Consider the following 14,403-nt stretch of genomic DNA (forward strand, 5'->3'; position numbering starts at 1 on the left):
GTTCTCCGTCTCCCCCTTTTAGACTGTGAGCCCATTGTTGGGTAGGAACCGTCTCTATATGCTGCCAACCTGTACTTCCCAAGCGCTTAGTCCAGTGCTCTGCACACAGGAAGCGCTCAATAAATACTATTGATTAATAAACGCTATCATTATTATTATTATAAATACTATCCCGGCTCCCCTGTCAGCTGTGTGTCCTTGGGCAAGTCACTTCACTTCTCTGGGCCTCAGTTCCCTCATCTGTAAAATGGGGATGAAGACTGTGAGCCCCCTGTGGGGCAACCTGATCACCTTGTAACCTCCCCAGCGCTTAGGACAGTGCTTTGCACATAGTAAGCGCTTAATCAATCAATCAATCAATCGTATTTATTGAGCGTTTACTGTGTGCAAATAAATGCCATTATCATTATTATTATTATTATTATTGAATAAGCGCTCAGTACAGCGCTGCGCGCGCAGTAAGAGCTCCACAAATCCGACTGAATGAATGAATGAATGAATGAATGAATGAATGAATGAATGAATGATTAGGACGCTGACGGTTGGCGGGACCGGAAGTGGCGCGCCAAGGCCCGCCCCCCCCAAGATGGCGGCGCCGGGGGCCCCTCTAGCCTCGCCGGCGGTTGTCTATGGTCGGCGGGGGGGGGCCGCTCTGGGCCTGCGCGGCGCGTGCGCATGCGCGCTGTCGGTGGCGCGCGCCCGGCCGGAGGAGGAGGAGGAGCGGCGGCGGTTAATGGCGGCGCAAGGCTCTGCGGCGACGGCGTTGGCGGCGGCGACGACGACGACGCCGACGACCCGGGCCCCGGGTTCCGGAGGGCCGGCGGGACAAGGCCGGAGGAGGGCGTACGCCAAGGTAGGCCGCCCCGGCCGGGAACAAACCCGCCGCGCCACCAGGACCACCAGCACCACCAGGACGAGCAGGAGCAGGAGGCGGCGGAGGGCCGGGCGAGGCGCCGAGACCCGCAACTCCCACGGGCCCTGCCTACCCTCCTCAGCCGTCAGTCAACACTTCCTCCTTCGGCGCCCCCGTCTTCCTCTTAGCGCTCCTTTTCTCCTTTAACGCCCCATTTCGCCTTCAGCGCCCCCTTCCTCCTTCAGCGCCCCCCTCTTCCTCTTAGCGCTCCTTTTCTCCTTTAACGCCCCTTTTCTCCTTCATCCCCCCTTCCTCCTTCAGCGCTCCCGTCTTCCTCTTAGCGCTCCTTTTCTCCTTTAACGCCCCTTTTTCCTTCAGCGCCCCCTTCCTCCTTCAGCGCTCCCGTCTTCCTCTTAGCGCTCTTTTCTCCTTTAACGCCCCTTTTCTCCTTCAGCGCCCCCTTCCGTCTTCAGCGCTCCCGTCTTCCTCTTAGCGCTCCTTTTCTCCTTTAACGCCCCTTTTCTCTTTCAGCGCCCTTTCCTCTTTCAGCGCCCCCTTCAGCGCTCCCGTCTTCCTCTTAGCGCTCCTTTGCTCCTTTAACGCCCCTTTTCTCCTTCAGCGTCTCCTTCTGCCTTCAGCGCTCCCGACTTCCTCTTAGCGCTCCTTTTCTCCTTCAGCGCCCCTTCCTCTTTCAGCGCCCCCTTCCGCCTTCAGCGCTCCCGTCTTCCTCTTAGCGCTCCTTTTCTCCTTTAACGCCCCTTTTCTCCTTCAGTGCCCCCGTTTTCCTTTTAACGCCCTTTTTCTCCTCTAGCGCCCCCTTCCACCTTCAGCGTGCCCGTCTTCCTTTTAGCGCTCCTTTTCTCCTTTAGCGCCTCCTTCCTCCTTCAGTCCCCCCGTTTTCCTTTTAGCGCTCCTTTTCTCCTTCAGCGCCCCCTTTCTCCTTCAGCGCCCCCTTTCTCCTTCAGCGCCCCCTTCCTCCTTCAGCGCCCCCGTCTTCCTTGTAGCGCTCCTTTTCTCCTTCAGCGCCCCCTTTCTCCTTCAGAGCCCCCGTTTTCCTTTTAGCGCCCCTTTTCTCCTTCAGCGCCCCCTTTCTCCTTTAGCGCTCCTTTTCTCCTTCAGCGCCCCCTTCCTCCTTCAGCGGCCCCGTCTTCCTTTTAGCGCTCCTTTTCTCCTTCAGCGCCCCCTTTCTCCTTCAGCGCCCCCGTCTTCCTTTTAACACCCTTTTTTCTCCTCTAGCGCCCCCTTCCTCCTTCAGCGCCCCCGTCTTCTTTCAGCGCCCCCGTCTTCCTTTTAGCGCCCCTTCCTCCTTCAGCGCCCACTTCTTCCTCTTTTGCGCCCCCGTCCTCCTTCAGCTCCCCCTTCTTCCTTTTTAGCGCTTCCTTCTTCCTTTTTAGCGCCCCTTCTTTTTTGCTCCCCCTTTTTCCTTCAGGGCCCCCTTCCTCCTTTTTAGCACCCCCTTTTTTGGCGCTTCCTTACTCCTTCAGCTCCCCTTCTTCCTTTTTAAAGCCCCATTCTCCCTTTTTAGCGCCCCCTTTTTTCCGCTTCCTTCCTCCTTCAGCTCCCCTTCTCCCTTTTTAGTGCCCCTTTCTTCCTTTATAGCACCCCTTCTTTTTAGCTCCCCCTTCCTCCTTCAGCGCCCCTTCCTCCTTTTTAGCACCCCCTTTTTTGGCGCTTCCTTCCTCCTTCAGCTCCCCTTCTCCCTTTTTAGTGCCCGTTCTTCCTTTTTAGCGCCCGTTCTTTCTTCCACGCCCCCTTCCTCCTTTTTAGCGCCCCTTTTTCCGTTTTTGTGCCCCCTTCCTCCTTTAGCTCCTCCTTCAGCGCCCCTTTTCTCTTTTAGCACCCCCTTCCTCCTTCAGCGCCCCTTCCTTCAACGGCCTCTTCTTTCTTTAGCGCCCCCGTATTCCTTCAGCTCCCCCTTTCTTCCTTTAGCTCCACCTACTTCCACTAGCCCCCCTTCTTCCTTTAGCATCCCCCTCTCCCTTCAGCGCCCTCCTTGCTTCTGCTTGATGCTGCTTCACTTGCTTTCCCTTGAGCAGCGAACAATTCCCCTGCCCCCGATCTCTTGGGGAAGCGTGATACTTGTAGTGACAAAAGGATTTGGGTTCTCCAATGGTAACTCTCCCAAAATAGGCCTCCGCTTAATTTCTGAAGCTTAGAGGTCCGGCCCCACTTTTTATCCACTTTTCCCCAGTTATCTGACACCATGTTCACATTCGCAACCGTTTGGAAGGTAGGCTCAAATGTTATGTTCAAGGACTGTTGTAAACAGTGCCAGCCTCCTCCCCTGACCCAACCTAACTTCCAAATTAGCGCTTTTCTGTACCCCACTTGTCCTTACTCCGTCCAGGTGCTGCCAACTTTGCCATGATTGATGGGGAAGGAAAGCAGATAAACTTGCCAGAATTTCATCATTTATAATAGCAGTTAAACAGTCAGCATGCCTTATAAAGTAAGACGAACCTTCCTTCTCAATCCAGTAGCTAGCCTACCAGAACCACATGGTATTTATTTGGGCCTGTAATAGGGCCAACCGCATAAAAAGCAAAACTAATTAAGTACTTGATTTTTGAATCTCTTACTTCAAATGATTTTTTCAGTTCACTTCTGCCCAGACCCCTTATCCTTCTTCTCTTTCAAAACCCTTAAATAGCCTTCTCCATTATGAACCCTGGTTTGCCACTTCTCTCCAACTTGACCCTTCAGCCCTCTTGTATCACTTTATGAGCTTAGTCCTCCTCTTTTGCTTGTTTTATATATTCTGTTTGTGTTCAGTCTTTAAATGGAAGCTCCTTGAGGTACTGTGGACATAGTAAGTACACAAAATATAACAGTGAAGTCACAATTACTTTGGTTATATGATTGAATGTCAAAAGTGGAAGGAATGTATTAGTGGTAACTCCACTTAAGTTAATAAATGAAATACTTATTTTGGGCCCGAAACTCAAACCAGGATGGAAGTTCCTCATCCCTGCTAGTGTGAAGTAGGTGGGCAGTGGTGCAACACTTTTTTTTTTTAAGCATTACACTCAAGGGGATTTCTGCTGCAAAAAAAAAAAATGCTCAGTGCACTGGTTTTCTGCCTTTTTGTTTATCTAAATTTTATAGTTTATGGGAAAATATGGACTGTCCTTGTCTTCTAATCTAGAATGTAAGTTGGCTGAAACTAAAAATCATGAAGAGAGTTGTTTCACCATTGCAATGTTAGAATTAAAATTTTCCCAATTTTATCTGATCTTTTATTTTCAAGTAAAACTGCTAATTTCTTGAACAGGTGTTTAATCATTAAGATGTGGATTTATAATCCGAGTTAAAATAAATAGGGATTTAAATCTTTAGAGTTCTTGTAATTGGAGATTACTTATTTGTTTTCTGTGTTTTAGATTTTTTCCAAATTATTAAACATTTAGATTGGGTTCAGTTATCTCGGAGGCTTGGCATCTGTATTCGGCATCACTTCCCGAAGGGAAACAGTTATCTCTGTAAATATTTAAGTACATTATTTATTGCAAGTTCAGAGTTGGTATCTCTGGTAAAACTGTATTATAAAGCACACCTGCTGATGAATCTTGGCAATATTTAGGGATAGAAGAGAAGTTACAAAGATCTGACAGGAGCTTTTGGGTTTTTTTAATGATGTTTTGCGCTTACTATGTGTCAAGCACTATTCCAAGTGCTCGGGTAGATACAAGTTAATCAGATGGGGTTAATCTAGATATAGGTTAATCAGATCAGCCACATCTCTGTCCCACATAGGACTTAGAGTCTAAATAGGGGGGAGAACAGGTTTTGAAATCCCCATTGTACAGTGGAGGAAACCGAAGCACAGAGAAGTGGGGTGACTTGCCCAAGGGCACCCAGAGCCGGAATAAGGAATAAAACCCCCAGGTCGTCTGACTTCTAGGGGCATGCTTTTCCCCCCGAGTCACGCTGTTCCCTCCTATCGCTTTCGGTGCGCCGTGAGATACGTGGAGAAGCTCCACAGCCAGTCACGGATCGCACACGAGGAAGCTAGCTGTGGTTATCCTCCAGTACCTAACGCCACCTCTTTGCTTAGCACGTTTCTCCTTTGCTACAGAATGTTTATGTCCTCAAAAGAGTGAATAGCAAAAACGGCAGATCCCGGTACCAGGACGACGTGTCTCGTGCCTCAGGTTCCCAATCACCAGTTTCAGGGGAGCACTTCTTGAGGTTGGCCTTCAGCACGTCTTTGTAGCCATTTATGAAGATTTCAGGATGCATAAGTTGTAGCTAGAGCGAGCGTATGATAAAGCAGAAGGTTGTTTCATTGTCAGAATCCAGTTTAGTTTGTCACGCTTAGATTACAAAGTTTGCAGCACAAATCTGATTGACTTTAATGCTTTCTCTAGGGTGAGCCTCATAGAACCTACTAGAGACTACAAAGAATTCTAGGCAAAATAGAACGCGCAGTAGTTTGTTCTAACGAGTAAGATGGATCCCTGTTCAGTTGGAATTCAGCTTCGCGCTACTAATGAATGTCATAAGACATACTATACCCGCAATACCGGCTTCAAGACTTTGCAAGAAATATCATCAAATGATATGCTTTTACTTCAGCTTAGGACTGGAATGACCCTTTCGGGAAATAATACAATCTGCTTCCATCATGCAAAAATTTACATTGACAGATTTGAGGATTTGCAAAAGTCGTGTTGTGACCCATTTAACATTCACAAAAAGCTTGCAAAGAAAAATTTGCATGCTATCGATTTAGATGATGCAACCTTTCTAAGTGCCAAGTTTGGAAGACAGCTTGTACCTGGTTGGAAGCTTTGCCCAAGGTGTACACAGATAATCAATGGAACTGTGGACATTGACTCTGAAGAACGCCAGAGAAGAAAACCTGATTCAGACGTATGTATATAAGGGTCCATTTTTCACATGTGTAAATTCTTCCAACTCTTGTGGGTTTTTGGGTCTGTGAGAAATGTATCCTTGATCATCTGCGAATTATTCCACTGCACCTGATTAGGGGAGAGTTTTAGTGTTGCTTTCCTCAAGTCCCACTTCTCATGCCCAAGCCCAAAGGGCCAGGAGCCAAAAAGGTAGGTGGGTAAATGAGAGAGTGGCGGTCTCCCACGTCCTCCGCCCTGGCTCTCTAGGCAAGCCTTCGGTGGCCAAGATGTCATTGTTCTTGAGTTTACTCCATTTGTTAATGCCACACGGCCTCCCTGTTGCCTTGCAGCAGGGTGAAGCTACCCACTCGGCAGCAGGAAAGAGCAGAACTGGGTGGTCTGTAGCACCCAAAGCTTCTGCCACCCTGTAACTTCAGCCCACGCCTTGGCCAGTTGGCCACAGTCGGCACATGCCCTCTGTAAACCAGCGAGAGGCCAGTTGGAGGCTGCTGCCAAGAGAACCGAGAAGGGAGTGAGGTCGTATCTTGGTATCTCTTGCCTTTACAACCCTTGCTATTGCTTGGGATGGAAGGAGGCACCAGCTCAAAAGTACCCTGTTGTAACTGAAGCGTGTAGATGTGCGTGTATGTGTGTGAAGGATGCATATACCCTAGAAAGCGAAAATAAACGATTGCTCGCTTGGAAGAAAAGCCTTTTCTGGAAAACATCTGCAGATCATTTTGACCATGCATTGTTCCAAACAAATGCTGAGCTCTGAGAATGTGTGTCCTACGCCTGACCCTCTTTCCCTCTGAATGCAGTGGGCAGTCATGCTTTATTGTGGTGATTGTTTTCAGCTCTTAATGTGTACCCGTACTCTCGTGTGTTGTGAATACTCTTCCTCTGACTGGATTCAATAAGGCTCTAATTCTGAGAATGACCTTGTAATTTCTGAGCCACTGTTTCTAAAATTGGGACTGTGTAGTCTTCTGTCATTGCCGTGCATTAAAGTTAACTTTAAAACGCTCATCTTTGTTCAGGGACGAACTGCTAAAGCCTTGAAGTCCTTGCAGTTTGCCAATCCAGGGCGCCAAACTGAGTTTACTCCAGAGACAAGTAAGAGGGAAAAGAGGAGGTTACAGACGAAAAACACTCCAGCTAATTCAGACAGGTGAGTTCTGGCAGTCAAAGCTTAACAGTCCCCATTCTTGATGATGGTGCCTGAATTGCCAATTTAAGTCGGATAAAAGACATGAATGAGTGGAAGTGATTGCGAATGCACTGTATAATGAATTTCATTACATCTTTTTAATTTATTTTGTACTCGAGGTGGGGAGAATTGTAGTGGGTCAGTTTGAAGCATTTTAGTAATGGCATTAAAAAACTGCCTCTGGGGAGGGTAAGTTCAACTGTCTCCTTCCAACCAGTAGATGACCCTGTCAGAAACACATTTTAAAATCACTCTACATTGTTTTCCTTTCTCAAATGTCATCAAGTGATGGGCTCTTAGGTCGCTCTGTGAAAGGAAGTGAGGAAGCAACAGCGTGCTCTGCTCTTTTCAACTAACCAGTTGGAACGTGACAGCCGCCCAGACGCAAAGCCACTTTAGGAAATAATTGTTTGTTCCGTTTTTTCAGACAAGTGATACCAGCAAAGAGTAAAGTCTATGATAGCCAGGGACTCCTCATCTACAGCGGAATGGACCTCTGTGACTGCCTGGATGAAGATTGTTTGGGTTGTTTCTATGCTTGTCCCAACTGCGGTTCCAACAAGTGTGGGCCTGAATGCCGCTGTGACCGCAAGTGGCTCTATGAGCAAATTGAAATCGAAGGAGGTGAAGTTATTCGTAATAAGCACGTCGGCTAACTTAAACGCGGTTCTATTGAAAAGTTGACAGGCGGCCTAAAGGCGATAAGAAAATGTATAGTACGTGTCGATGGTGTATTTCAGGGTGATTTGGGGGGGGTTCAGTGTTTCATTTGTGTTTTTCAAGGGCTGTTGGTACACAAAGTAGCAGCTTTAATCCACTGTGGGGAAGCAAACAGGCCAGAAGGCTGGAACCGGTGCTCGGCTCTTCAAGGAGGATAGATCCCAGTACAATCGAGTGGGTGAATGCTTAAAAACCGGCCTTAAGTCACTGTGACTTAAGCGCGAGGCTAGGTCATCAAAAGACATCTGCATAGTTAAATGTGTGGCGGCTTTCTTGGAGATCAATTTTAGCCTTTTCTAACCGTCAGAAGTGGGGTTTGTTACATCTTCACATATACAGTATGACCCTGAAAATAGAGGTGCATCTTTGACTCACAGTGATCCTTTTTGATGTTGCGACTGCTGACACCTTTCCCCTCCTTTAGACGTAATGCCCCCTTAGTTTAGAGTAATACTAAGATGTGTCGATAAAACCATATTAAGAAGACCTTAAAATGTAATGTAGGTGCCACAATTCCAAACTCATGTAGCCTGCCAGAAGTATCTACTAGCAGAGATGCACCTTTTGTGAGTACCCAAGTAAAACCCCTGCGTATTGGGGGTGTGCATCTAGAAATCTGTTTCTCTGAGTGAAACAACTACTGATTAGTGTCTCTTAGGCTTCAACGCTATTTGCTCCGGGGACTGAGAGTCATTTTTGTCCCTGAACACCTTTAAACTTCCAAGGCCAAACTATGGTACCCAACCGGACTGTCTGTGTCTTATCGTCATCTTTCAGGCAGTTTGGGGAGGATTCGTATTCAGTGCACTGCTACTGCAGCATAATTCATGCTACCCCGAGTTGGTGGCCTATCTTAGGTGATCTTACCTTGGGGTATGTACAGACAGGTAGAATTTCACTTTCTTCTTTTAGATGCGAACAGCTGGTGTGAAATTGAATTGGCTGCCTTTTAGTCAACTACTTTTGTTTTTAATGTTGGTATTATTGGCACGGTAGCTAATTAGATGATTACGTGAAGAGCGATGCTTCCATCCTCACAGGTCCTAGCTGGCGTTTTGCATCATGCTTGAGTGTCTTTACTTAGCTGACTGAGCTTTAAATGAAAGTCGCAGGACTCGTGTTTTAATGGAATATAAAGAGATGTAAATCCAGCTTGTTTAGACCTGAGTTTTGGGGGGTTTATTTAGAAAGTATGAACATTAACATTAATATTTCTGTCTTGTTTTTCTTTTTCTCTTCCGTGACTAGTTTTTAAGAGGTCCAATTATTTAAGACTACTCTAACTCTGCGAATGTTGACGAATGAGCTTAATATACATACGCAGGCTGGAATGGCAGCCAGTTTTAGGGTGTAATAAATAGATACGTCGCTTTTATTTCAGGTTTGTCATTTTCAATACATTGTTAAATTATACATGTGGGATTTACCTGCAAATATTAATTGGAAAGTAATTAATATAACTTATTTCAAGGTCAACGTATTTCGAGAATAAGGACCAGCAACTTTTGTAGTAGAAGTCCCGGATTCTTTGTTATAAACCTTCAGTATCTTGGTTTGTGCTGACATCTGCTGGTGTTTTCTGACAATAAACTGAGCTTTACAGGTCGCACATTGTATCATGTTCATGTTTTTAATTTTAAAGTAACCTATGAGCCCTTTGTTTTTATTCTAAAATTTAGTACTGATATTTGGTTTGGCATTCAGGGGCTAGTAATTATGCAATGACTCACTCTGAGGCAGGATGCAAAAATAAATCTTTGAACTCTTAGATGTCTGCTTAGCAGAGTACTGTTTTAGGCCATATTGCCTCCTAGCAAACAACCTGTAGTTCATTTTTAAGAATGAGTGTTGTCAATGAAGAAAAGTATTAGATGAAATACCCTGGGTTTGTGTGTAGCTTGTAGGGTGTAAAACATTCAAACTTGGCACACTTGCCAATTGTATCTTTCTTTAAAGGGAGAGGGAGCATCCAGCTTCCTCATTTTTAATTTTGTATGCCTATGGACCTGGGATTATTTTTAACTTCCAAACATATACTTTAAGATAAAGTACTACTTGGAAAAACATAGCATCAGTTCTCGGGATACGTAGCTCTTAGGAAATGAAATCATGTACAATTTCTGTAGCCTCATTTTTTCTGGTCCTATCAATAGCTAGAAATGCAAAAAGCTTACATTACCAATTGAAACAAGGCAGTTTGTTTTAACAGGAAACATAAAGTAAGAAAATTTGTCGTAGAAAAACTGCAGGCCTCAAGACCGAGGCTTTTTTTTATTTCCTGTGCCTCCTGTGGAGAATGGGAGGACTCCTGCTCAAATTATACTACCAACAAGGGATGGAAGGAACGGATCGGGTGTTACCTAATTCATTTGCAGTAACAGACATTTAAGGAATGTGTGCTCAGAAGTGAATTATTTATTTCTTACAGTTTTAGGTATATGTGATATTCTGGTTAATCAAGTCACTTCAATTTGGTCTCACATAGAGACCCGAAACAGACATCAGGTTATCAGCAACGAGCCCTTAAAAGAAAATAGGGCAATCTGCAAGAATGTTCTGCAAATCAGACTAGAAGGGAATAGAGGAACACTAAGAAAAATGACATTTCTGAATCTTTCTATAGACTCAGAAAGTCCTTTCTTTAAGAGATGACCCTTGAAGTAATCATTTGCAAAGTCCTGAATCATGACATCACCATATTTGAAAAAACTTGGTTTAAGGAAAACTATCTCTGAAGTGGGCATTACAGAAACCAACTTGTTCACGAAACCATTTTGGGAGGGGAAGATGTGGATTGCTGACCTTTTCCAAAATGAAAAAAACAAATTTTCTTAATTTGATCTGTCCTTTCTGAAATGCGTTACTGTTCCCTGAATTCCCCAGTGCTTACGATAAATTCTTTTGGATGAAAGACTAGGCAAGGAAGGGAAAAGCTTAGACCAGGATATGGCTGACCTGCCCAGGATATTGTCTTACTTGTTTACTGCAAGTGTTTCAAGGCTTTGTCTACAGGAAGCAAACATGCTTTTAGAAAAGGGAAAATATGAGGCTTTAATCTGCACGAACATCAGGCCTAAACTAAAGTTGTTAGGAATTTGGCAAGATTAACATTACTAGCTTCATGAATCCTGATGAAGAACTGCTTTTATCCACTTAAATGATGGAGAATTTCTCAGTTTTTCCTAACCCTTTTCTTTCTATCTTTCCCTGTCACCTGGGGCAAACTTAATTGCACCTTGAAACTATATGATTTCATTCATTTATTCATTCAGTCGTATTTATTAAGCACTTAGCTGTTTGCAAAGCACTGTTACCTTAGTACAGTACTTGGCAAAGTACAGTATAGCCATAAACTGATGTTCCCTGCCCACAACGAGCTCACAGTCTAGAGGAGTGGAGAGACAGACATCAATGCAAATAAGTAAAATTACAGATATTAAACTTTGGCGCTGGGGGTCCACATGCTATTAGCTCAGAGGTTACTCAACATTGAGTTGCTGAAAAGTAAATGTTTGCCATGATTGTGTTTTCTAGAGGAACCTACTTGGTGCTTTTATACTGCCCCACTTTCTTCCTCCTTTGCCCTTTCTCTTAGACCTCAGTGTTATGGCTGCTCTTAATCTTCCCAGTCAATCAGTGGTTTTTATTGAGTGTTTAATGTATACTGTACTATAGGAAGAGTACAACAGTGTACGTAGACACAACCCTGCCCTTGAGGAATTTACAATCTAACGGACACATTAAGATGAAGACCGTGAGCCCCACATGGGACAACCTGATCACTTTGTATCCCCCCCAGGGGTTAGAACAGTGCTTTGCACATAGTAAGCGCTTTACAAATGCCATCGTTATTATTATAACAGGAAAGGCAATTGGTGACAAGCCCCCAAGTGCTTAGGGGGTGAGGGTTCAAGTGCATAGGTGAGTGTGAGGGAAATTTGGATCAGTTCTGTCTGCTGGTAATGACAGCCACGGGAGGGTGAGGGAAATGGGAAACAGGCCTGTGAGCTACTTACACCCAGGGGTGGGACTGAGTGAAGGGGAGTGACCAGGCCCAGCTAGAAAGATCTGCATGGGGTAAGGCAAAGGAAGGAGGCAGAGTGGCCTAGTGGATAGAGTACGGGCCTCGGAGTCAGAAGGTCCTGGGCTCCATCAATCAATCAATCGTATTTATTGAGCGCTTATGGTGTGCAGAGCACTACTAAGCGCTTGGGAAGTGCAAGTTGGCAACATATAGAGACGGTTCCTACCCAACAGCGGGCTCACAGTCTAGAAGGGGGAGACAGAACAAAACCAAACATATTAACAAGATAAAATAAATAGAATAGATTTGTAAAGTAAAATAGAGTAATAAATATGTACAAACATATACATCTATACAGGTACTGTGGGGAAGGGGAGGAGGTAAGGCGGGGGGATGGAGAGGAGGAGGAGGGGGAGAGGAAGGAGGGGGCTCAGTCTGGGAAGGCCTCCTGGAGGCCTCTAATCCAGGCCTAATCTAATCTAATTAGAAGCTTCTAATCCAGGCTCGGCCACTTGCCCACTGTGTAGTCTTGGACAAGTCACTTCTCTTTGCCTGTTAACTCATCTGTAAAATTGGAATTAAGACAGTGAGCCCCATGTGGGACGGCCTGTGTCCAACCTGATGATCTTAATAATGTATTAAAGCACTTACTATGTGCCATACACTTTACTAAGCAATAGGGTGAATCCAATTGGATGCAGTCCCTGTCCCACTTGGGGCTCACAGTCTCAATTCCCATTTTCCAGAGGGGGTAACCGAGGCCCAGAGAACTGAAGTGACTTGCCCAGGGTCACCCAGCAGACAAGTGGTGGAGCTGGGATTAGAAACCATGACTTTCTGACTCCCAAGCCTGTGCTCCATCCACTATGCCATGCTACTTGTATTGTCCCAGCATGGCTCAAGGAAAGAGCACGGGCTTTAGAGTCAGAGGTCATGGATTCAAATTCCGACTCCGCCAATTGTCAGCTGTGTGACTTTGGGCAAGTCACTTCACTTCTCTAACTGTGACCTCATCTGTAAAATGGGGATTAAGACTGTGAGCCCCCCACCCCCACCCCCTGTGGGACAACCTGATCACCTTGTAACCTCCCCAGTGCTCAGAACAGTGCTTTGCACATAGCAAGTGCTTAATCAATGCCATTATTATTATTAGACCTGGTGCTTAGTACAGTGCCTGGCACACATGGAGCTCTTAGGAAGTGCCACAATTATTATTAAGGCAATACTCGTTCTCCAAGCTATATCTGAAGCAAGAAGAAAATCATTGTGAAGTCTAAATATTACCAAGCTTTTACCCCAAATAAAGTCCTCAGGCAGCATATGGCCTCCAGCTTTTGCCTAAATTATCCAGTATTCTCTACTGTGTTCTTTATTGGTGTTTTCAAACCCTCCTTTTGATCATGGCCCCTCTGATGGCAGAAGGAAGCGGCATGGCCTAGTTGAAAAAGTACAGGCATGGGAATCAGAAGAGCTGGATTCTAGGCCCAGCTTACTGCTTGTCTGCTGTGTGACTTTGAGCAACATACCATCTCTGCCTGTTTCTTCATCTGTAAAATGGGGATTAAATTTATTCATTCATTCAATCGTATTTCTTGAGCACTTACTGTGTGCAGAGCACTGTACTAAGCACTTGGGAAGAGTAAGTTGGCAATATATAGAGACGGTCCCTACCCAACAACGGGCTCACTTATCCCTTAGGCTCCCTTAGGCTGTGAGCCTCAAGTGGGACAGTGACTGTTCAACCTGATTATTCTATATCTACCAACTTGTACTTCCCAAGTGCTTAGTACAGTGCTGTGCACACAGCGCTCAATAAATACAATTGATTGATTGATCTACCCCAGTGCTTGGCACAAACTAATCCATTTAAATACTATAAAAAGTGGATTTCAAAGAATACGTCTGACAGTACAGTCCCAGTCACTAGAAGCAGGTCATCAGTTTTATGATCCAGTGTTGGAAATAAAACCTCAAAAAAAAAAATCTCACAAAAAGCTATTCTCCCTCAGCAAAAGACGATTTGCTTTTTGCCTACTGGGGTGAGCCCACAACAAGCTGCATTATTGGTGACAGTTTGTGATCCCGTGAACAAGAAGAAGGAAGAGATTTGTGAGGTTGCTGGTGGGCTCCACTTGAGGCAGGTGATCATTCATTCAATCGTATTTATTCAGCGCTTACTGTGTGCAGAGCACTGTACTAAGCGCTTGGGAAGTCCAAGTTGGCAACATATAGAGACGGTCCCTACCCAACAGCGCGCTCACAGTCTAGAAGGGGGAGACAGACAACAAAATATTATTATGATTATTGGCCTGGGGGGCAGAGCATGGAGGGAGATGGGGCTTTCCCTGTTCTACCCAATAACGGACCTACACCAATCAATGACTAACGTGTAGAGCCACATCTGCGACACCTACGGCAGGTAAAAAGGTGCTCGTTTTGAATTGTGAGGAGGCACACAAAGGGCATGGAGGTTCCCAGAGGGAAGTACGTGGAGCAGAAGCAGCAAAGAGAAGGAAGCGTGGAAGAGGCAAGCAGCAGGAGAGCGGCACTCGAAAGCAGAAGGAAGCATTGGCAGAATGGGCTCCCTTGACCAGCAGACTGGTACTGAACCCTCGATGGAGTGAGAGTGTATCCGTCTCCTTCCCTTGCATGTTGGTAAAACTAAGTCAAAAACTTGCCAGAGTAATTGGTGATCGGAGGTGTGGTGTGACTTCTACTAGGTGTCACCGAGGCTCCCCTGGAG

The 14,403-nt window shown here is 45.5% G+C and overlaps 1 protein-coding gene across 2 annotated transcripts; it reads left to right on the plus strand.

Moving 5' to 3' along the window:
- Positions 1-765: 765 nt before the first annotated feature.
- On the plus strand, positions 766-9,250 carry LOC119943342 (ADP ribosylation factor like GTPase 14 effector protein). 2 transcript variants are annotated; one of them, XM_038764253.1, is made up of 4 exons: positions 766-853; positions 5,221-5,725; positions 6,747-6,877; positions 7,344-9,250. In XM_038764253.1, the coding sequence occupies exons 2-4, from the start codon at positions 5,303-5,305 to the stop codon at positions 7,570-7,572; spliced, it is 783 nt and encodes a 260-aa protein (XP_038620181.1). In that variant the 5' UTR covers positions 766-853; positions 5,221-5,302; the 3' UTR covers positions 7,573-9,250. The 2 variants fall into 2 exon arrangements, with proteins under 2 accessions (XP_038620181.1, XP_038620182.1); XM_038764254.1 differs by lacking the exon at positions 766-853 and adding an exon at positions 3,120-3,302.
- Positions 9,251-14,403: the final 5,153 nt, after the last annotated feature.

This window comes from Tachyglossus aculeatus, chromosome 22 (assembly GCF_015852505.1).
Source record: "Tachyglossus aculeatus isolate mTacAcu1 chromosome 22, mTacAcu1.pri, whole genome shotgun sequence".
Lineage (NCBI taxonomy): Eukaryota > Metazoa > Chordata > Mammalia > Monotremata > Tachyglossidae > Tachyglossus > Tachyglossus aculeatus.